At 38.6% G+C, this 24798-nt stretch overlaps 1 protein-coding gene across 6 annotated transcripts in view; it reads left to right on the forward strand.

Annotated features, from left to right (window-relative positions):
• OLA1 (Obg like ATPase 1) overlaps positions 1-24798 on the forward strand; it is an 86795-nt gene that overhangs the window by 43254 nt on the left and 18743 nt on the right. For all 6 annotated transcript variants that reach the window (XM_081895030.1, XM_081895031.1, XM_081895029.1 and 3 more), the window contains 2 exons: positions 3619-3699; positions 3979-4076. In XM_081895030.1, the coding sequence (XP_081751156.1) occupies positions 3619-3699; positions 3979-4076 (179 nt within the window). The remainder of the gene's footprint in view (positions 1-3618; positions 3700-3978; positions 4077-24798) is intronic.

The following is a 24798-nucleotide window of genomic DNA, read 5'->3' on the forward strand; positions in this document are numbered from 1 at the left end:
CAAAGGCCTACAAAGAGGTGTGTTTTGAACTGCTAATATAATGGCATTCTCCATACAAAACCCTCCCCTGGCATATAAGTAAAGGGGCATTAGAAGGGAAAGGCAGGGGTTGGAAACCTCCTCCTTGAGACTCAGCTCTATACCTACAAGATTTGTTTTTTTAAAAAACAACAACCATGTAGTAGCATTCAGGTATGTGAAGTGTTACACACATAGGTTTAACCACCTCTCTGAAAACTAGGTTGGTAGAGACTGCGTTCCATACACTTAGGAGAATGAAAAACTAACTCCAAAGTTCCCTTTTCAACCACTATTCAAATATGGTTAATAGTTCAGAAGTGCTCCCTCTGTACCTTCAAACTATTCACATTACATTATACTTATTTTATTTACATTTCCAAAAGCCTGAACATTGCTTCAAAAATACCATTTCTGTTTCTTTGTTTGAGTCATTTATCTGGTCTCAAAAGCAGAAGGAATGCCATGCAGTACTTTACTTCAGTAGAATACCATAATCATTCATAATGGCCATGGTCCAGCAAGTCTCCAGAGCACATGCTGGTGACTTTATTGTTTTTTTCCTCCAAAGGTTTTGAAGTACGGCTTTTCTGTTTGAGAGGGGGTGGTGGAGGATGTGTGGGGGGGGGGGGAGAGCCTGCTAGAATGGAAAGAAGAGGAGAAATCCCAGCAGCTCTCACAACATAACTTGCTGGATCATAGACAGCATGTAGTAAGGTTTGCTGGTAACGTTCCCAACCTTTACATTATTTTGGTTTAATTTGGTAGTTGTGTGCTCTTATTCTTATAAAGCAAAATATTTGAAAACTCTTAAAACCACCAGATGGAACAAGAGGAAGACCAACTATAATTCACGTTGCTCAGGATTATCTTTTAAACCTAATTTTCTGAGATTTGTGAATTAAAAAAAAATCTCAGATGCATCTTTATTACATCTGTTTAGATTTAGATTTGGGACTGTGCTAGTATATTAACCACTTAAGGATAGGACTTCAAAATTCTCTGTTTATTTCATGTTCAGTGTTGCTTTCATTGGAAAGCTTGATTTGAGTAGCACATAAATGCAGTACGTGAAATATAAAATGAAATATAAAACATTGTCGTGTGTGTACTTAAATATCCATGTTCATGTCTGCTTCACCCTGGTCATTGAAAACCAGCCCAGAGAAGTCTTACAAACAGTTTTTAGCAGATATTTAGGCTCAGGTTTGTGACATATTTCCAGGGGAATTGAGTTTGACTGTTGAAAAGCATCTACAGAGTGGCTCTCTGCCTATTCTTTATTTTTAGTTTTGGGAGTAAAAGTGTATATTTTCACTGATCTGAAATATTGTTAGAATTACCTTTAAACTAGAGCTAGTTTGCCAAATATGAGTTGAGGTACCTAAGTTTAAACTAGAGTAATATATTGTGTGCTGTTTTTCATATTAACAGTGAAGACGGTCAGTTGAACAATTGGGGCAGAAATGGAAAATCTACATTGACACTTTAACTGCTGTTTGCTTGTGCAGAGATAATTGAGGGATAAACCAAATATAAAAAACAGCTTTCTAGTCATTATCATGTAGTGTCTAGAACCTGAACTGTTCAGTCCCAAAGATTTTACCATCTACTTTACAAAATGGAATATATCAATGTTTTGGGGAAACTATAATACTAATGGCTTTTTAAAGATGAAATTTGTAACTAACATTATGTTCTAAATTGTAAAACTGCATAAAATTCCACCACTAGTAAAGAAGGATTACTTGAGGAATTCTTCTAATAACGAAGAATTTTGGCTTTAGAAATGCATATTTTAAACTTAAGTGAAGTATTTATTTATTGAATAAAGTACAAAACATAGATAGGTCCCCAAGATAAGATAGTTCTACTATGTTGTTTTTTTTGAAATGTGTAATCTTGTTGCATGTCTCTACATAAGCTATTCTGGCCACTCATCATAGTAACCAGCTGGGCCATTTCACCTGCTGGAGCCATTAAAGAGGACTCTCTCCCCCTAGATTAATCCCCTCCGACATTAGTTTTTAGCTATGACAACTGGAGCAGGCATTCAGAACTTGCAGGTGGCCAGTGTGACGCACATAATTGCCTACAATTTTAGGCAATGAATAAAAATGGTCTACATTACTTGTCAAAGGTTGTATATGCAGTGCCAAGTGAGATCTATGGGAAGCCTTTTAGGGTTTAAAGAACATTTAATAGCAAGGCTGCACAGTGCTTTTTTAATCATAATGCATTTGTAATATAGCACTTTGATCTTCTCCTTGTAGGAAATGGTGTTACATTAGCCACTTTTAAAACATTTATGAGTGAAAATCAGTTATAGGAGAGTAAAAGTGATTATTCTTAGGCAGAACGTGTTATATTTCATTAAAAGTTTTCAGCTAGCCCCTTTCTTGTTAAAATCTGTGGGGAGCCCTGTTCCTGGAGGGTTACAAATCAGGATCTAAGGATTTAGAAGAGCTTTCCTCTTGTTTTTCCCCTGAAGCAGTTGCGAGATGGGAAACATTAGTACACTAAATACTGAAGCTGTGTGTTTGTAAATGTTTAACCTATTTATTGAGAAGGTAAACATGTGCTTTTGAGAAAATTCTGATGACTAGAAATCCATTTAAAATTATCTAATTGAATATCATACCCGTGGTAAATTTCGTGAAATGCAATATTTAAAGCATGACCATAAATTATCTCTGGCAAAAATTGACACTAAAACTCACTACTTCTAGAAGAGCTTGGTTTGACCTTTCAGACCTAGGAGCCTTTTATTAACACCTGCCTGTAAGGCAAACCTTGCCACACGCAGCTTTCAGATTCAGAGCAACAAAACTGATGAGGAAAGGCTTGAAGGGTTCAGTTTGTGTCACTTGCTGTTTGCCGTTTCCATTTCACAGATGATTAATCTTTCTGTGAAGAAAGGCCAGAGAAACAAAGCACATTGGGCTCTTCCTGCAGTTACTCCTTCTGAATGCACACTAGCTTGCTAACTAAAAGGCCTTTAGATTTCCTGCAGGGAGAGATGTTCTGAAAGTGAATGCAGCTGGTTGGAGGTCACTAGTGCAAGGCTCTTGCCATTGTGTAATGGAAGCTTTGGCAGGTTTCATTTTTGGAGGAAAGGAGAAGGTGTTGACAAAAAAAATTAATGTCGAATATTGAGGCCTTTGGCCATTTGAATTAATATCTTGAATGGTAGATCATCAATAATCAGCTCAGTTTCTTTGGCTGTCAGTGGTTTTTTTAAAAAAACACACACATCACTTTTTGCACCTATTCCTTTGTCACAGCAGCATGTTTCTCTCATATATGGTTTCTTATAAGGGATGCTTAATTACTAATATTTCATCCAGCTTGGGGAGCAGAAAATATCATTCGTATTTCTCAATGAAGTCACTAGAAGGTTTATTTCCTGTTCATCTGCTCTAGCCCTAACGTGACTCCTGTGTCCCTTTCTCATTCATTATATATGAAATTTCAGTTAGAAGGCACATAATATTTTGTTACCTAAAACGACTCCCTCATGAGAAATAACTGATAACAGTCTGGCATATAACTGAGTATATTCTACTTTAATGTCTTTTGTTTCTTCCTAATTCTGTGCAGGACATAATGTGCAAAATCAAAAGCTGGGTAATAGAAGAAAAAAAGCCTGTCCGTTTCTACCATGATTGGAATGACAAAGAGGTAGGCTTATGACTATTACCTCATCCACTGTCTAATGCCTTTCCTTTAAAAAACCAACAACAGCACAAAAGTCTATCATATCTTCGTGTAAACCTTTTGATTTACCTCCAGTAAATTAATGCCAACATTTGGAAATTATGTGCATTCTTTTTAACAATTTACTTTATACTTCAGATGTTAAACAGATAGATAGATTTATTTATTTATAATCTAATTCACAACACAACACTCTGTCTCTTGTTGTCTGTGTTAACGTAGCTTTTATTTTCTTACTTTTAGATTGAAGTGCTGAACAAACACTTGTTTTTAACTTCAAAACCAATGATCTACTTGGTTAACCTCTCTGAAAAAGACTATATTAGAAAGAAAAACAAATGGTGAGTTTGTTGCCTTTATATTTTGTAGAAAATTCACGATGCTTCTGAAAGGCACCTTTGTCAAAATAATGGTTAGTCGTGATTTTTGTACTTGGAGTAAATCTAAATGTCTTAAAGCTAATATTGGCAATGTACCTATTACCTTGTCTTTGGAATGCAGTAAAAGTAATAAAAAAAAAACTCTCTTGAAGATCTCTAAAACTAAAGTAGCAATTTTCTCTCCTACCTTTTAGTTTATTTTGCAATATTGAAGGAAAAATAACCATAAATAGTCTTGTAAGTTGTCTATAATATTTAACTTTAGAAAGAAGTCATTTTTCATGCCAACCTTCTATTTATTGGATGTTGAAGGGTAAAAATGATGCCATAATATGGTTGGTAATATGATAAAAAGGAGATGGAGTGCTCCATATATATGCATAGAATCATGTGTCCCATATAGTTCAGGGTAAATTCAAGGTGTTTACAACATTCTGCTTGCTGGACCACTTCTTAAAATGCAGCAGATGTCATGCATATGGTTTGCTGTATGCTGTTCAGAAACTTTTATTAATGTTGTCAGTATGAATGCATATATAATGGCTGAAGAATAAGATGTCTGTCAAACAGGCAGTGACCGGGATGAAGATCCAACCCCAGAGTGTGAGGATACATTAGAAATGGAGAGATTGAAAATCATGCTGCATTTGCTTTTTGTGCAAAAGTTTCAGATGAGATAAAACAGTAGTTTTAGGGAAGAGGCGCTTAAATTGTTGCATTGGAAGGAAACATTAAATCACTCTTCTTTTAGTTTTGTTACACATTTTCATAGCATACAAAATTACAAAAATATCGCTCTGAAACACATTTAAGATTTGCTTATTGCTTTGTCAAAGTATCCAGACCAGTGTATCAGAATTCTCTTAGAACATACCCTTTTGCTCTCCCTGTACTTCATTAAGTACTTAGATGCACATGGTTTCAATTTTCCATTAAAATTTCTCATTTCCATATGATATCAAAGAGTGAGAAGGCTTTAAACTGAAAAATAAACATTCATAGACTGGAAGCCCAAGCAATAATTAATGTCAGATGGTTAACTCCAATAAGTTATTAGAATAAATTCTGTAAAATAATTTCAGCTGAAAACTGCCCTGTTCCTAGTGTTGTTGTGCATTTATATTTATTCTAAGGAGCATAATGCAACTTTAAAAATGGTCACTTTAAGGGCATTTTAAAACTTCTGGTTCAGAATCTTTCCCCATAATGAGTTACTGTTTTTGAAACTGCATCTAGCCTTCAAGAAACTTTGTGCAATCAAGCAACTGTGCCTTCAGTGTTGTGGTCTGGAAGGCATTTTCAAGTTTCACACAAATGTAATGCAGTAAATCTTAGCATTCTTTATTAAGGGCTCTTGTAGAGGTTTCTCAAGTGCCACAGTAAAGATAATAAGCATCAGAATTTATTTGAAAATGGGCAGGTTAGTTTCCCTACACAAAATGGATCATCACACCTACATTAGGGTGATCACAGGTAGAGCTCACTGCCTTTAATTGTATAGTAAATACCTTTTCTCAGACCTTAATGGTAGACAGTCTGTTAGGAGACGCCAGTCTGTGATTTAGCCGTCTCCAGAACCACAACCACCCCGCCTTTTTTGGTGAGACCAAGTTGTGATGATGGAATGGAAAACTTAGCATATATATTACAATTTTTAAATTTATAACTATTTTATTTATATTGTGAAATCATAGTAAAAAAAAAATCTTACTGTGTTCATGCAGAACTGATGGTTGAGGTTTGGTTTAAAAAAAATATATCCTGGTTTTACAGATGTTAGTGTAATTGTAGCTGAAAGATCAAAGCCTGGGATAGCTGAGTGATGTTCCAGAAGAAAATTTACCACATAGCCATTTTCAGTACAGTTTCTGCTGCCTGCTGTTCCTATTTTCCCTCAGGCTAGCCATTGACAACCCCCTGTGCATCCCTGCTCGTAAAAAATGATTGAGGAAGTATTTGTCATGTATTTATGAGTGGGAAACATCGTCTGATATGGAATGGCATCTACTGAAGTCGGAATGATGACCACTTTTTTCCTCCCTTCTGGCAGAGTTGCTGATCTTTAAATCCCCTCTTTTTATGTTGTATATATATTTTGCATTAAAGAGCAGAATAATTTTTTTTATTATGAATTCTGTAATGATGAGCCTTTCATTGTTTTGGGCAGTGTAAGCAGATGCAAACAATTAGAATATATTTTATTGGCAGATGTATTTTAATTTGCTTTTTGGTTCATGTTCTTAATCTGAACTACAGTTGGATTAGTTGCTCAGCTAGCACGACATATTTCTTGATTTAATTTGTGGTAATGCTATAAGGAGGTTAATGTTAATTCAGGAAGGATGCAGCAGTAAATATTTTCATAGGGTTTTCTCTCTTTTTTTACAATGGAGTAGTATTTACATCAACATCAAAGAGTTGTGTTAAGGTTGTGGCAGAAGGGGGATATGGAAAGCTAAAGTGATCATTTTTTGTTTCCTGTATATCACCTTTTTTTCAACAAATGAACATTTTTAATTGCTAGTAAAACACACTAACATTTAAATAACATGTCATTTTTCAATCTTAGGGGAGAAAACAGTGTGAATGATAGGACCTTTGTGTACTAGAGAAGGTAGCGTATTGACCTTTTGAAAGGTATAAAAACTGGAATGACTCCAAGGAACTACTTACTGGCATTAACAATGTTAAATTAGTCATTCAGTTGATTTATGATTAAGACCTTGTTCCTGAGGTGAAGCTGACATGGCAGCTGTGTTAGTTGCACTTTTATTATGATCAGATGACACTAATCATGATGTATATAGGAATCTACTTCAGCATTTTAAAATACAACTTACTATTCTTTAAACAAATAGTTAAATAATCAAAAGCCTTTACAGTAATTAAAGCTTTCTTTAGAGAATGTAGAAATGTAACTCTTTAGTACTATTTCTATACTATATACTGGAAATAAAGTGTGATTTCTGCTAGTAAAATGCTGCCTTGTAAAACCTGAGCTATGAAACTGGATGGGGCACAAACATTCTTGTGGAATCAATTGGGGATTAAATTTATTGTAGCTGTGTATACCAGGGGGCCATTGCAGTGCATGCTGATCATCTTATACAAGAGTACATATATCACCCATGTGTTCAGTATGTTGACACATTCTCCCTTTAGAACAATAAAGTGAATTGTATATTATGTACACATCCCAATGCAGATTTTGGAAACACATCTTCTCTGTTAATGCTTGCATTTATTTGAGCTAACATTTGCAGATGGAAAGATAATTTTGTATTCTGCTTTAATATTATTTTTGAACCTCAGAAAGTTAAGTAAGTTAATAAGTTTGCACATTCAAATCAAGCAACGAAAGAATATTTGGGGAGGTGAGTGCTTTTTAGTCTGGGCTTTAGGCTCTTAACTCTTGAAAATCCCAACACACATGATGACCCTGACATTTCAGGAATATTTGTTGTGTACCCGTCAACAGGATAAATTTGTGGTCATCTTTAGTTGTATTTTTAATTCTAAAGTGAACAAATTTTAAAGTATTTAACTTTAAGGTTTATTTGCTTCTCAACAAGTTTCCCAATTTCATGATAAAATGATGAAAACAATACTAGTTTCATGGTATAAGGATGAAAACAAAAATCCATGAAACTACTTCCTATGCTGTTGTAGTGTTGCTGAACACTGTAGAGTTGTTGTTGTTACTTTTTCTTCTTCACTGTTCACCACAAGGTCCCAGGTTGGTTTACAACAATATTAAACATACAAGAAGAATAGATTGGGTCATATATAGGGTTACAAAAATGAGGGTAAAGAGCTGCATTGCCAGCATATGATGAAAGTTAGGGTTGCCATATTTCAAGAGGGAAAAATCCGGACACAAAAAGTTGTCTCGAGCTTTTTTAGGGCAATTGCCCGATAGCCTTGCCATTGCCCAAGCCTGAGCCCAGGCCGTCCACGCCAGAGTCTGAATCAGAGCCTGAGCCTGAACCAGAACCTGGGCCGCCCATGCCAGATCCAGTGCCTGAATCAGAGCCCAGGTTTCTAAAGCCTGAACCAGAGCCACCCCAACAATTTCCCCCCCAAAGAAACAAAAAATCCAGCACATTTGCTTTAAAATGTAAAATTCCCCCTGGATGGGCATGTAGGACCCCCCCCCAAAAAAGAGGACACCTCCGGGAATTCCCGGATATATGGCAACCCTATGAAAGCTATGCAATTAAAGTGCCAGATGCAGACCTGTAGGGAGGCTGCAACAGAGAATTCCCTCTCCTGAGGTGCTGCTCTCCAAGTTTCTAAGGGCGGTGGATCTACCAAGAGGGTCCCTTGGTGAGCCATAACATCTGAGAAGGTCTGTAGGCAAGGAGGCAGTCTTTCAGATATTTGTAGCCTAAGTTGTTTAGGGCTTTAAGCATTTAATGCCCTTGTCCCCTTGTGATGCATGTTTGTCTTCCATGAACACGGTCTTAACAGTGAGCCTGTAAGTGACTGTGGAGGCTGATTCTGGATCCCCACGTCCTTCCACAGTAAGGACATAGGTTTCCGGGCGGGAGTTGATCACAGTGAGGGTTTGCCAAGAGTGCCTTCCTCTTAGCTTGTTTCAGTTTTTGCCCTGAGTTTGTGCTTCTTCAAAGTCCGCAAAACCTTTGGTAAAGGCTGTTCTCCTGTTGGAGCATTCACAGGCCAGTGTTTCCTGGTGAGTACATGATGGATGTATTCACCATGCCATTACTAGAAATGGAAGGCTTGGAGATGAAGAAATTTGCCTCAAGGAAGGAAGATAATATGCATTGGGGGGTTCGATACTAACACATGAGACATGCATTTCTTACCATGCACCTGTCATAATGATGGAACACTCCTTGTTGAGCCTTGTATGGTCATACACTGTCTGCAAAAAAGTAATAATAAAAACATATTGAAGCACATACAACCAGTAAAATCAGACTCATCTGCTCCAGGTGGGTGTAGTAGACAAGAGAAGGCAAGGCATTTGGGACAGACAGCTTAATGTGGGATTCAAGCTGAAGCAAGTTTAGAACATTGCTTCAGCAATACATAACCCCGCATGGACTTAAATAAGGCAGCTCAGTCTGGTGGGTAGCTCTACCCCTAGTAGAAGGAGCTTCTGGTTAAAGGGACTTTTCCTGTTCTAGCAGCCATAGACTCCTAGTGTGGGAGAAATGATCATTCTGTTGGAGCTTCTGGACTGGAGTTCTCCGAGCTGGATGGGCAGCAGTACAGTGACCCAAAACCAGAAAGGTATTGACAAAATGGCCACCTCCTGTGCTGGAGCTTCCAGTGTATTTGGAGGCCATTGTGCCCGGCTCTGTGAGCAGTTCTCTTTTACCATCTGGTTCTTCCATAAAGTCCATGGCCTTGACGCTTAAAGGGGAGAAGTTGAACTCTGAGGTAATGGCACAGACAAACCAGTACAACTGATAGAAATGTAAGGATGTAAAAAGAATATTGAAGGAAGAATTCCTTCATCAGCCTTCACGGTAGAAGATACTGGAAATAATCCATACTGGACTCCAGGTTATTTGAACAGCATGTGCACAGTCTAACCAAATAACATTTCTTCAGTTTCACCATGGAGAGGTAGAGAATATCCTTTCAAAAATGAGAAGCTTCCAAAGTTATCCAAGATTTTTCACTTCAGGACCAGTTAGCTGTTATTTTACCTTCTTTCTTTCATGTTTTAGACTTTCAATAAGTGAATGAAAATGAAATGATTATAGTCCTCGGGGGCACACTTTCCCCTCAACATCCTTACTAATTTGTACATTTCTTCTTATGGCGTAGAGAGGGCACTGTTTAAAAAAGTAGCCTAAGATAGGAGCTAAGTAGCCCGTTCAGACAACTGGACTTTGCGTTACATCAGTTATTAATGAATAAAAGGTTAATAAATGTGAAAATACCCAGCATTTATCCCATATGGCAAAATTTGACTGAATGTTGTGGCTAAAGGCAGGCCCAGGGAAAAGCACTTTGGTTTGGGGTGAGGGCAGTTCACCCCAAAGCAAATCAGTGTAGGAGCCGTTAGCCATAGCATGTACCAAGAAGTCCCTGAAGACTTTTAAGCTCAGCCTAGAACCAAGAAATATAAAAAATCAGTGTGACCATAGAACAACTCAGTCTGCATTGCCTCAAAAGATAGCAATGGGAAATGCTAAAGACTGGAAGACATCAACCTCAGAAGCAGAAGAACCAAAAGAAGAATTATCCATGGTCTCATATGCCTTCCCAGATTTTCCTGGGAAAAAATGATTAATTGGATCTTTTTCAGTCTGGCTTAGAACTGAAATTGCCTTTGTCATCATGGGTTGACCTGGAGATGCATAGGGGGAGTGTTGCCCTGTTTATTATTTTGGACCTCTCAGTGGCTTTTTATATAATCAGCTGTGAATATCTTTCTAGAGGGGGAAGCCTCAGAAGGTGTTGCTGGAATACTGCTTCTCTGTGCCATCCAGTCAGCATCTGTGTTATTGCTTTTGGTAGTGGTCTGGATAGAGGTGGATGAAGTAAGATTTCAGTCCACACAGATGTATGGCTGCTCTTCTGTGATCACCTGGCAGGGGTGGCCAGGAATGCTTTTTAACTGATATGCCAACCGTGACCATATCATTAAAAAAATGACCTGGTCACAATTATTCAAGCTATAATACAGTAACATCCATATTGAATTACACCAATATGCTCTACACGAGGCTGCTTTTGGAGAGTGCTTGGAAACAACTGGCCCAAAATACAGCAGCCAGACTTTTAGCAAGGGCTCACGGCATATAATTCTGATTTTATCCCAATTTATTTCAGTTTGTAGCCAAGCCCAGTTCAAGGTGCCCCAACCCGTTTGGGGCCAAGATATCCAAAAGACTGCCTTGTCCTGTATGTACCATCCTGTGCGCTCAGATCCACACCCGAGGCTGTTTCCTTTGTGGATTGTGCGTTAGGCAGAAGAGTTGGGACCTTTTCAGTTCTGGTGCACTCTAGTAACATGCTCACTTGCTGCTAAACGACAACTCGCTAAATTGTGCCCAGAAATTAATCTCAGTATCAGTTTTAGACATTCCCACTGGCTTACTCTTTAGATGTAGCTAAGTATTTGAACTAAATGAAGTTTCCAAACAGTCTTCAGGGTCTTTCTCTTTCTTACAGTAAACGAGCCTCATCGTTACCAGGACTTCTGTCATAATGGCCAGGAGTGGCTACAACTAGCATCACAGCCTGAACTTAGGAAAAAGAAGCTCTGGCCATTTTTTTTCCTTGCCACCTGGAGCAATGGTTGGTCCAGAAGCATCTCCAGTTGCATCCGCCTCTTAAGTGGTTCTCTAGTGGGAACCACTTGCTGCAAGTGCATCATTACTGACTGGCTAGCACTCAGCAGCCTGCATTTTAGAAATTGTGAAACATGTGCTTCCAATGTGCTAATTGAGCTGTCTAAGGTGAGCGAGAGCAGGGAAGCCGAGGGGAGAAAGTAGCTCCTGCCAGACCAAGACTTCATTGGCCACTGGCTACTTGCCGCCCTTGGCTTCCCTCAAGGCTGTTCAAGAGTCCTTCAGGAGAAGTGCCAGCCTTATGCAACAGAAAATACAACTCCCCAATCAGTTTAGATTGACAATCACAGGGTAAATCACCTCACTGCAGATGTTTCACAAGCCTACCAGGACATGAATAACTTTGGCAAGATCACTATTGTGCAAGCCAAAGTCCTTGTGTAGGGCTTCTGCTGACGGGACTCCTTAGATTAATCCCACTCAGAATGATGGACTAGATGGACCTTTGGCCTGATCCAGCAGTCTTTTCTTATGTTTTCCCTTGAATATAAGGATCTGCTTGCTGAACTGCCATTCAGCACCTAGGATTAAATGCGCATAGGGTGTTGCACTTGAATTTAGCTGAGTATTTTATTTTGTATTATTTCCTTTGTTACTTTTTGTTACCTACACTGAATTTTTTGAAAAACTAGCAGTTTAACAGCAGCAGCAGCAGCAAAATAGTGCTAATAAATAAAAATAATAACTTTCTTTGAACCACACATGATAACATAACCAGTAGGGGCATTAAATACATAGATTTTTCAGTCTCTAGATTACTGCATGCCTCCCATAGAAACTTTATAAGCAGATTGTACATTTTGAACCTACTGCAAATGACTGAATATCCTTTGTCTTGTGAACAAAAATCAAAACTCTATTCAGTGGTACTAGCAGTTAATATGAAATTCAGGCATTAATGCAGTGTTAGGTCACCTATAATTTGGGGGTCTTAATTTTTTTTTTTTAATTAAAAAACCTTTCAGTATGATAAATGTTTGTCTTTGGCTCCCTCTATCAGTGTCTCTTATTTGACTTTGGGAATTACTGATTTTCCACAGTGCATGCCTGTCTAACAGACTGAGTAGGTATAAATGTATCAGCAGGTACCTCCCTCCCTGTGTGTTCTGTTTGGTTAAATAAAAATATAACAAATCATTCAGATTGCAAGGGGTGGTGTGTATCTAGCTGCCCCTAAAAAATAATTGCCATATGTCAGTGTGAGGCCTTCTTAAACATTTCTTCTGGCAAGAAGTCTGCCATATTCTAGGGTATCAATATGTTATATATGAAAGTCTTCCTTGTTTTTTAAGTATGTTTTTTTTCCTTTAATGGCAGTGCATTATATACATTTTGAGGAGTTTTAATATCCAGCTATTTCATTGCCCTGCTGACATTGTGGGTAACTGGATTGTTCTATTCATGGTTTGCAGCAGATCAAAATGATTTGATATGCTAAGCTTTTTCTGACAGAAGATACAAAGTTTTGACAAACATGCATGGCACAGCAAGTGTCCAATTCTAAAGAGCAAAAATAAATGCAAACCACCATTATGGGGAACACAAACAGGCTGAAAGCAAGTTATTAGTAAGCAAATAATTGTTGAACTGTTATGAATGGAATAGGATGTTGAAATAAGACATGATTGGCTGATGTTACATATGTCCTTGATTACCTTCCCTGTGCTTTTATCCTAATAAGTGACATTCTTTGTATTCCCTTGGATGGCTAGACAGTCTGACACTAAAGAAGAATAAATATTGCATGTGGTACACATTAAGCTGTCATCTAAGACAGCATTTATAAAAAGTAACTGGAGAAATTCATAAGAAATTCTGCGGTGCTACAGTTTCCTGGCTCTAGTCATAATTGTCAAACTTCTTGACACATTCAGGTCTTCTAAATGCCTCCAGTTTACCATGGCTTAGTGTGTGAATATTTTCATGGATTTTTATTTTCAAATATTGTTGACTATTAACATTGGTTTATCTTAATTTAATCTGTTAGCTGCTGGATATTTGCTTTAATGGAGCAAGGCAAAGAAATAGTAGTAAAAGACCTGGAAATGCATTAGATGGAAACCTTGAAAGCCTATGAAGAAAATAGAATACTTTAATGCAGCCCATCTGATATGTAAGTCGATATCTATGTACAGGCTACTAGTTGAATCTTATAGAGCAAAAGCAACCAAGATTGGAATTCTTTATAAAATGGTAGCAGAACCTCTCTAGAATGGTGTTAGATTTTTTTTTTTGGGGGGGGTGCATTTTGCTTTAGTAGAGCAATTACCATTCTTTTCCGACAAACTAAAATACATAGTATAGATACCTTTCATTGGTGTAACATGATTATAAACACAATAGACTAAACAAGACCTGGCATTTATGTACTTAAGAATGAATGGCCAGATCAAATATTGTAACAGTTCCCAGAAAATAAGCAATGGTCCTTAATGGTGCCCATTGACATTTGAAAGCCCATCACTCTCTATAGTAGATTCTACCTTTACTTCGAAATATGACTGTTCTGAACAAACCTTGCTGGTGTCCTGCATTTCCACCATCAGGTTGATCTAATATTTATCTACTGACTTAAGTGAATGTCACCTTTAAAGAAGGAATTATTAAAATAACTTGGGTCTTTGGGTAGTTTGTTCTGTAGAAGAAGGAAATCCATAAAGTTTTGTACAAGAATTCAAAGCAGCATTGTTGACTTGAGGGATTATATTGCAGCTGTAATGTATATTCTAACAATCTTTCGTATTTACCAGCTTTCTAGACTACATGTAAATGTTCCAGGTGTTGTTTTTTATGGCGTGTTTTCAATAATTTAGTTTTAAAATACTATGTTTCCTATGACTACCAAGTCATTTTTGTTGCATTCTATCAGTGCTCTTACCGTGACCTGAAGAAATATAGCACACCCTGGATCAGAATTTACTTGCACCATATTTTTATTATTCTAAGATGCTTTGGATGGGCATTGCCTGAAAAAGCAGATTAGAAGTATTTTAAGTTAATAAATAAAAACTCCATGTTCAATTTTATATAGTTTCTGGCAAAGTGATTTTTTCCAGGTAAACAAAAGACAAGTTCAAATATTACATTTCTGCAGTTTCCCCTCCCACAGATACAGTATTGACTTTGACATCTGCAAAACCTATAAAACATAAAATTTGAATTAGCGTATCTGCAGTTTAAACGCATTTCCCTAGAAATAATATTGATCGATATGAATGAGTTTTATTGTAAATAAAGTGCCAGGGATTGGGATGTAAATAACCTATTTGGCTTGAAGAAACTTTTCTCCAAGTATAACACTGCTCAAATGTTAGCTGTAACTGTTAACTCTCTAGACCACTACAGAGCACAAAATATTTGCCCAACTGGTAAATTGAACTGTAAGTCCCACTGTGGGAAATTGCTTTGCTGTGCTCCAAACAGCAGTTATCTTAGTAATTGTAGCTGAATTCTTTTGTAGCTAATAGACCACTGATGCCCTTTTCCAGTGGCAGAATTATTTTATCGTTAGTATTTTAATTGCAAAATGAAAAATACACCATGTGTTCTAGTGATTTAAAAATGATTAAGCAGCACCATTTTAATTGGCGTTCAGAGATAGCTCTATTTTTGCTCCAGTTTATAGTGTACATACCTAGCATTTCACATTCTAAACTGGAGCTCACAACAAGGAGCTTATCAGAGCAAATTGTCTAGTCCATCCCCTTCCTCACTCAAAACCTAATGACCCTTTATCATCATGGTTTAGATTGCTGGACACAGATGTGAGAAAATACAAGTAATCTACAGGTAACTACAGTAGCTGCACTGATGTTCTCGGAAAACTGACTGCTGAGAAGATAAAAAGCTTCCCACAGAGTTTGTGACTTTCCAGCAGCAAAGCACATCATGAGCTCATACATGAAGTTTTATTTGTTGAAGACTCACAATAAGATGCATTAGGACATTCAGCAGGGACTCTTTTTAGATGAGCTCAAAATTTTTGTGAGGTTGATGCACTTTTAGTTGATGTACTAGTGCATAGTATCAGACATAATAGTTCCGACAATGCCAATAAGCTTTTCTTTTTTGAAAAGACTTCAAGGAGTAGAAACAAGTAAAGGAGTATTAATATTGAAATAGCACATTCATTTTCTATAGAATCTAATGTAGTTCTGGCATTCCTTTGTTATAATATTGAAGCATTTGTGCTAAGAAGCATTTTTTGTATGTTGGAGAGAAGTTTTCTGAAGTTTTACAATGAATGGTATTTGAAAGGAATTGTTTATGGGCAGACAACTGTTTTTGTATTCTGCTTTTGACTGATCACAATGCTAAACACAATGCTAAATGTGTTAAACTGCTAGTTGCAAGAAAGGGGGTCTTTAGTCTAAATCAGGAGTAGTCAACATGATGCCCTCCAGATATTATGAATTCTTATTTGTGCCCATTGGACATGCTGGCTGAGGTTTATGGGAGTTGTACCTACTCTATGGGAGTTGTACCCCTACTCTAAAAGACGATGTTCACCTTAGTTCTTGTTAGCACCTGCATTTGCATCATGAGGAAGCATACAAAATATCTTTAAAAGTATTTATATTGTCATAATCTTACTTTAATGTTCTAGTGTAGGCGCAGGAAACTTGTGAACTTTCAGACTTTGTTGGATTCCCAACACCCATCAGACTCAGTCAGCATGAAGGTTGATGAGAATTGTAGTCCAGCAAGATCTGGAGGGGCACAGTTTTCCTATCCTTGTGGTAAATGGAAGTAAGAGCAGATGCACATCTTTGCTCCTGTCAGTAGAATAATAGAATTGTAGAGTTGGAAGGGATGCCGGGGGTCATCTAGTCCGACTCCCTGCGAGGCAGGAATCTCAGCTAAAGCATCTATGGCAGATGACCACCCAACCTCTGTTTCAAAACCTCCAAGGAAGGAGAGTCCACAACCTCCCGAGGGAGTCCATTCCACTGTTGAACAGCTCTTACTTTCAGAAACTTCTTCCTGATATTTATAATAGTAGTGATTATTGATTCTGTTTACTTAAGCATAGTTATTATTTATTAAACATATTCACGTTTTAAACAAAAAGTAACTCAGAGAGGCTTAAAACAAGCAAAATACTTGATAAAGTTTTGTGATTCAGCTATACAGATGAAAGACTTGACTTCTACTATATATACTTTAATTTCAAAAATGAATACGTGACTTAGACTCAACTGAGACACCAGTGGAAAACAACTTGGGCACCAGCATACATTCCGCACATCTTCTATTCTTTTTAAATCTATTCCTTCCGGGGTGAATGAGCAATCCTTAAAGACTGTATATAGATTGCACCTAATCACCCTTAGCCAAATATCTTCTTCCAGCTCTCCCACATGCTAGAGGGAATGTGGCAGATTAGGTACATATATTCACATGGGGGTGGCATCATCCACTTGTTGAGACATTTTGGAAGAAGATATTTTAGGAAGTTAGTCTTACTACAATTCACCAAATTGCTCAGAATCCTGGAATAGCACCCCTTTCAATATTTGATGAAGAAGATTCATCATTGTATCTACATTGGATCTACTAAGAATTTTATTTACAGCAGCCAGGCTTAATGTAGAAATATTTTTGAAGTCTGTATTGCCTCACATGCTTGAGGCTTGTTTCCAACAAATTTGGACCCTGGTCAGCTCAACATTAATTTAGAGTAAAGAGCATGTGAGTAGAAACATTCAACACAATGTGGTATAGTTTTATTATATACATAATTAGAACAACATAATTATCAGTCCCTTATAACACGTAGTACTTTATGGAAAGACATAATGAAACAATTGGATACTTGCTCCGTATTAAGTGGTCTCTTTGTAATTGAACATTGTATTGAATCGAAGGCTCAACTCTTGTTATACTTTTGGTTTTTGTTGTTAATGTATTTATAGTCTGAAAATAAAAAACATTTTTAAAAGTGCTATAGTTGTCATGGTTTATGAAAGCTAGCTGAAATCATAAACCATGCTTTAAGTTAGCTTGTTTCCTAAATCATAGTTAACACTAAGCACATTTGGTCTGGGTTTGCATAGAACAAGTAACCATGGTTAGCTGAAAAAGAAGCAAAAGTTTCCAGTCTTTGTAACTCTGACACACTGTCAAGTTACGTTTAACCATAGTTTAGTGTTATGTGGAAAGTGCACAAGGTGTTAGCCTTATGCTGTACACTAGGGAATAGGCTATGTTGAGCACAATGAGACTGAATGCAACTTGTATCTCTACCATAACTTTAAATACATTACTGCATTGAGGAAGGTTCTTGTACAGTTCATCAGAAAGGTGTTTTAACAGACAAATAAAATAAAATAAATAAAAATCAACCATAAATTTCCATACAAAAACCAATGGTATATGATTAGATTTAGTGGTCCTTGTTATGCACATGTCTTGATCTTATAATAGATAAAAGAAAATATCAGTTTCATTCTGGCTACGTTTAACTAGAATGCAAACATTGATCATATTTTGCAGCCTTCCTGAATATGTGTGTTTGCATTAAAATACATTTCCTGGTTGGAGAGGATTACGATCATCAGAGGCATAACATTACGCAGTCCGTTGCCTCCTACGTGCAAAGGAGTCCACTCTTCTGTTAATTGAAATCCTACCAGATTGTGAGTGTTGTAATGTCAGCAAGTGTCACTTAAAGACCCTTCTCATTTTACATTTGGGGTATGGGATCACTGCCATGCACCTTCTTCCTGTGCTGCTCAAGTAACACGGGAAGCTATATGGGAGGAGTGCAGATTGCGGCTTCTCACACTTTACAGTTGCTCCTAACAGAAATGGGAAACAATATTGGTAGTGGTTGGAGCTGCTCTGTAGCAGTTCCTATGATGCTGTGGTCACAAGAGAAAGAACCTTTAGAAGAGAGCAGTTTCATAAAGTCAGCTATCACTGTTTTCTTCTGTCTTTGATGAAGTAAAGGTAAAGGGACCCCTGACCACTAGGTCCAGTCGTGACCAACTCTGGGGTTGCAGCGCTCATCTCACTTTATTGGCCAATGGAGCTGGTGTACAGCTTCCGGGTCATGTGGCCAGCATGACTAAGCTGCTTCTGGCGAACCAGAGCAGCGCATGGAAACGCTGTTTACCTTCCCGCCGGAGCGGTACCTATTTATCTACTTGCACTTTGATGTGCTTTCGAACTGCTAGGTTGGCAGGAGGAGGGACCGAGCAACGGGAGCTCACCCTATTGCGGGGATTCGAACTGCCCACCTTCTGATCAGCAGGTCCTAGGCTCTGTGGTTTGACCCACAGTGCCATCCGCGTCCCTTTTGGTGAAGGGGACTTGGATAAAGACATGACCTCAAAGCAGGTGACATCATTCGGTGGGCTCTGTGGGGATGTAGTGATGATATTTCCTAGCAATAACTATGTTTGTTAGTACACAAAGATTGGCTCTGACCCATGGGAATTGTGAAACAATAGCCATTACTGACCAGTGGCTTGCCATTGGCTCCCCATGCTTCTCTTTGCATGGGGGGGTCAAATCCTTGCCTTGGTGAATCATCAGTAATATGCTTCAGGGCTGGAAGTATTGAATAGTTATTTTCCTTCAGCATTCCAGATTATATGAAGTCTCATTGATGGACCTGGATCCATATTATACTGGTAGCTGTGTAAAGAATGATTGGGAAGGAGATCAGGCTGGTAGGAACATGTAGATGTAGCTTTAATATTAACGTTCTATCAAGATGACCAAGATGGTTTCAGCACCTCTGCAATGAGTCATGCTGTATTCAGCACAATAGCAAATCAGTAACAATACCAGAGCCCTAGACTACTACTATAGGAATCCATTCTTGGGTATTGCACTGATAGAATCTGAAATATTGCTTGATAATTTGCATAATACATTAAATGTGTATTCAGTGCCTGAATGAGTACGTTCATTCATTTTATCACCACTTTTTTTCCCTAGGAAGGCAAAAGATGAGAACTGGCATGTGCCTGTAGTCAGACAGCCATGTGTAATCCTGTTTTGAATCTGTTGGAATGCTATGGATGGATAAGGATGAATAATGTTGTCTGAGCTACAAATTTTCACGTTTTATTACTTTTCTAAGCATATTTATGAAAGTGTAGGTGTAATAAGTTGCTGTATTGCATCATTAAGTCTTTCATAGCAACTGTTTTATATGGCTGTATAATGCAAGAGACCATCACCTGAAACCAGGAATAAAAATATGTGATATTAGCCATCTGTGGAATTCCACCCCCCCCCTCACCCCCTGGCAATCTTTTCATAGCCAGATGATATGTTTTTGTGTTCTGCGTGCTTGTCTCTCTCTACCTGCTACTTAGGTGGTAGCCACATATAACTGTGTGCCGGAGGTAGCCTTTTCTAAATTGAAGCGCCTGGGCTGCAATTCAGCAGCAGTCTTCAGTGGAAACTACACAGAGCAGCAGATGTGATTAAAAACAATTGGTATTGGCAAGAAGAAGCTCCCACCCAGGTGAGCATCAGGGGGGAGTAACTTTTTGTTGTAAGATTTGCTTGCTAGTCATTATCATTTGTACAAGACACAAGTAATAGCTAGTGGCAGTTAAGTCTATTAAACAGCAAATACAGTAGTACCTCGGGTTAAGTACTTAATTCATTCCAGAGGTCCGTTCTTAACCTGAAACTGTTCTTAACCTGAAGCACCACTTTAGCTAATGGGGCCTCCCGCTGCCGCCACGCCGCCAGGGCACAATTTCTGTTCTCATCCTGAAGCAAAGTTCTTAACCCGAGGTACCATTTCTGGGTTAGCCGAGTCTGTAACCTGAAGCGTTTGTAACCTGAAGCGTATGTAACCTGACGTACCACTGTATAATCATACCTCATGTTGCATCCGCTTCAGGTTATATGTTTTCATGTTGCGTCCCGTGGCAACCCAGAAGTACCAGAACAGGTTGCTTCCAGGTTTCGCCGCTCACGCATGCACAGAAGCGTTAAATTGCGCTGTGCGCAGATGTGGCACTTCGGCTTGCGTCAATTCCATGTTACTGACGGGCCTCCGGAACCGATCCTGTCCGTAACACGAGTTTCCACTGTAGTAAAGAAGCCGAATTAGTTCATTGCTTCACCTTCCATTACAGAAGATGTGCAGAGGAGGGCAACCAAGAAAGATAGATAATCCAAGGGTATGGAAACCAAGCTTTATGAGGAACGGTTAAGGTAATTGGGTATGCTTAGCCTGGTAAAAAGGAGACTGAGAGGAGATGTGATAGCTATCTTCAAATATATGAAGGGGTGTCACATGGAGGATAGAGCAAACTTGCTTTCTCCTGCTCTGGAGGCTAGCACCTGAACTAGTGGATTCCAAGTCATAAGAAATGAGATGTCAACTAAACATTAGGAAGAACTTTCTGGCAGTAAGGGCTGTTTAACAGTGGAACAGACCCTCCTTCCTTGGAGATTTTTAAGCAGAGGTTGGGAGGTCAGCTGTCATGTATGATGTTGAGATTTCTGCCTTGCAGGGGATTAGACTACATGACCCTTGGGGTCCCTTCCAACCCTACACTTCTATGATAGCATATTGACATTTGAATCATTACTTCTCCCCCCAAAAAGATGGCAGCTGTGAAGCTTTATGACTCATTGACATATTTAAAAGCTTCCCTTCATACGTAGACCTAGGGGGCATGGGAGATAGTGCGGTCTCACTCTGCTGCTGCATGTGTGTGGATAATGTAGTCACATGCACGAGACTGTTTCTTCACCTTCTGATGGAAGAGTAACATGTGAATGGAATTAACTGCATTTACCTAATAATTCCTACTGCAAATGTGCCCTTATAGAACTATTAACTAAATTTATTATTTAATAACAAATATTAAATTTGTTACTTCTCACTAGGTCAGCCCCCTTACAAGAGGACTTGTAGATGACAAGTCTTTATAAAAGAGGAGTAATACAGTTGATGCTATACTTGGGTCGTCATAAAACTTTGACGTTGCTGAAAATTTGATATTTTAAATACAGCAAGCTTAAGTTATCGGAGCACAATCCTGTCCTGTTTGCTTGAATTGGTTTTGGCTTTTCTCATCTACCGAAGGATGTGTTCAGGAGTTATGTCCATTTTGCAAGCTGGCCTCAGAAATAGGTAATTAAAAACAGAGAAGGGACAGAATAGAGCAAATGAAATAGCCAGAGCTCACTTGCTATGAAGAAAAGTTTTAAGATGTTGGGGCATTATAGTGTGTGTGTTTTTAAAAATACATTTGGGAGTATAATAGATATTTATAGCACTGTGGATTGTGTGACAAGAAAAATACAATGGTGTGTCTGAAGAAGTGTGCATGCATATGAAAGCTTATACCAGAACAAGCTTAGTTGGTCTATAAGGTGCTACTAGACATTTTTATTATTATTTTCCTTTTTCTTTCGACTGCATCAGACCAACACGGCTACCACCTGAATCGAGAACAAGGATGGTGTGATTAAATCAGTTGGCAAGTGGATGGATGCAGGGCTAATATGCAATGCATGCCTAAAATAAGAGTTTCAGTGGCACAGAATGTGGGAATGGGCACTATCATAAACAAGGTTTTTTTAGGACTAAATAAATTTATAGAGGAAAAGGCTATCCAGGGCCATTAGGTATGCTTAAAAATGAAAGGTCTATGTCAGAGGCAAGGCATCCTGATTATCAAAATGCTGAGGACATACTGGCTACCTCAGTACATCTTACTATCCCGGGGGGGGGGGTGTCGACTAGTAGACCCTTCATTTGATTCAGCAAGGCAATTCTTACAGTAGCTAGTTTAAAAGAAAAAGCCAAGGACTTGAATATAACACAATACTGAAAAGCATACCCTTTCTGAAAACATCCCCCCCACACATTATATGGAAAGGTAGTATAGAAGTAAATACTCCATTAAGTCCTTATTTATTCCCACCCCCCAGAGAGTAAGAGATTATTGGGTCTATACATGTGAAATGCAATGAATCTATATTTTTAGTGGCCTTAAATTCTCTTATACAGTCAATACACAATTAAAAAGCTTGTCTGTTATAAACTTTTGTTTGAGCTCTTTAAACTGAATGATTAGCAGAAATAATGACCCTGTCAGACTTAATCACATTAAAATGTGGTTAACATCATTTAATTTTTTCTACTTAATATGCGAAAATTTCCAGTAGATTTGCAGTGAAGGCCATTGAAATTCCATTAGAACAAGAATAAAAATTTCAGGCATCATTTATTCAGAGAAGGAATAAAGGTCTTGATTGAAAACTGCTGAATCTTTCTATTAGAGAACCTATGAATCACTACATTGAATTGCACCTTCAGTTTCTGTAATTCTGACTGTTAGGTTTGGAGGGATAGAAAGCATTTATACTGTGCTTTTATTAAGGGACAACAGAAATTTGACTAATTCTATACATGATAGAAACAAAAGGTCATTCAGTGTTTTAAAGTATTGTGTTCAGAAAATTTAGTTTTAAGTTATCTTTCATAGTTTACACTTTTATTGTCCTAATAATTGATAATTATGAGTGTTTATAATTTATGTAATGGCCAAGAACCTTTTCTTATAATGCATAGTTGTGCAGGAGCTGTTTTCTGTGCAGCCAACAATAAACCATGTTTTAAGGCTACACTTTCCTCTGTCCAGTTAGTTTACACACCAGTGGACGACTGAAATGGAAGTGATTGAGCTGCACACACCAGCCTATAGCTCATGTTCAGTATGCTTTTATTATGCCACAATTATAGGAACATTTGACCATTGGTTGCAGTCTGCTGTTATGTGGTTTATCATGACAGCAGCAAACCTTAGTGCTGCTTCTCCTCTGGCGTGGTTGCTCAGAAACTTTTCTTTCCATTTTAGTTAACTACAGTGTAATGTTCTCTCTGAAACCTAAACAGTGGTTATTCTTAACTATGTTTTGTTGATAACTCATGGTCTGAAGTTGGCCTTTTCCAAGCAGCCCACAGTTAAGATTAAGGTAAAGGTAAAGGAACCCCTGACCATTAGGTCCAGTCGTGGCCGACTCTGGGGTTGCGGCGCTCATCTCGCTTCATTGGCCAAGGGAGCCGGCGTACAGCTTCCGGGTCATGTGGCCAGCATGACTAAGCCGCATCTGGTAAACCAGAGCAGTGCACGGAAACGCCGTTTACCTTCCCGCTGGAGTGGTACCTATTTATCTACTTGCACTTTGATGTGCTTTTGAACTGCTAGGTTGGCAGGAGCAGGGACCGAGCAACAGGAGCTCACCCTGTTGCGGGGATTCGAACTGCCGACCTTCTGATCAGCAAGCCCTAGGCTCTGTGGTTTAACCCACAGCGCCACCCGCATCCCACAGTTAAGATTAATCACAGCTTATTGTAGAATACAGTCATACCTCGAAGTTGAAGTAGCTTCGGGTTGAGCATTTTTGGTTTGCGCTCCGCGGCAACCCGGAAGTAACGGAGTGTGTTACTTCTGGGTTACGCTATTCGCGCATGCACAGACACTCAAAATGACGTCACGCGCATGCATGGGAGCGGCGAATCATGACCCATGCACGTGCAGACGTGGGTTGCGTTCGCTTCAGGATGCGAATGGGGTTCCGGAACGGATCCCGTTCGATCCAGAGGTACCACTGTAATATGGCAAGCTGTGGATAATCACTTAAGCTGAAGTTTCTGAACTCTTCATAATGATGCTGGAGAAGGGAGGGAGATGCTCACAAACACAAGGTTTGCCCTAGGTTTGTTCCCAACCAAATCAGCCATCATGACATCAGAATGCAGCTGCTGTGAAGCCTAGGTAAAATGATTAAAGCAGCTCGTAGCGAGTATTGGAATCCGGACCTTTCAATGTATGTCATTTTTCACTGAATCACATGTGCTCTTTTGGGGCAAGTTGCTCAAGAGAGTGGTGGCTATGCAGTTTCAGATGTACTTGGATGAAACTGATTTACCTAGACCCCTTTCAGCCTGGCTTCAGGCCTGAAATCACTTTAGGCACACTGTTTTCCTTGAACCCTCAATGGATTTTGATACCATTGACTGTGGCATCCTCCTGGACCAGCTCTGTGGTTTGGGAATTGGAGGTGCAATGACACTAGTTCATGTCCTTCCACTTCTGGAGTCTGCTGCTTGGGCCCATTGCAGTTTGCATGGAGATTCTCTAGAGTTCCATCTTGTGCCCATCACTTTTTATGCATAAGAATGCATAAAAAGATGTCTGAGGACTTATTTTTACTCTTCATGTTTGTAACCATGGTTTGTTAATGTTTCTAGCTGTAAACAAACGGTTTTAAAAAAAACTTGAAGGGAAACCTTTTTACTCTATATATTATAAACTTTGTGTATTCAGTGGTACCTCCGGTTATGAACTTAATTCGTT

The sequence above is a fragment of the Podarcis melisellensis genome (assembly GCF_964234715.1).
Source record: "Podarcis melisellensis genome assembly, chromosome: 1".
Lineage (NCBI taxonomy): Eukaryota > Metazoa > Chordata > Lepidosauria > Squamata > Lacertidae > Podarcis > Podarcis melisellensis.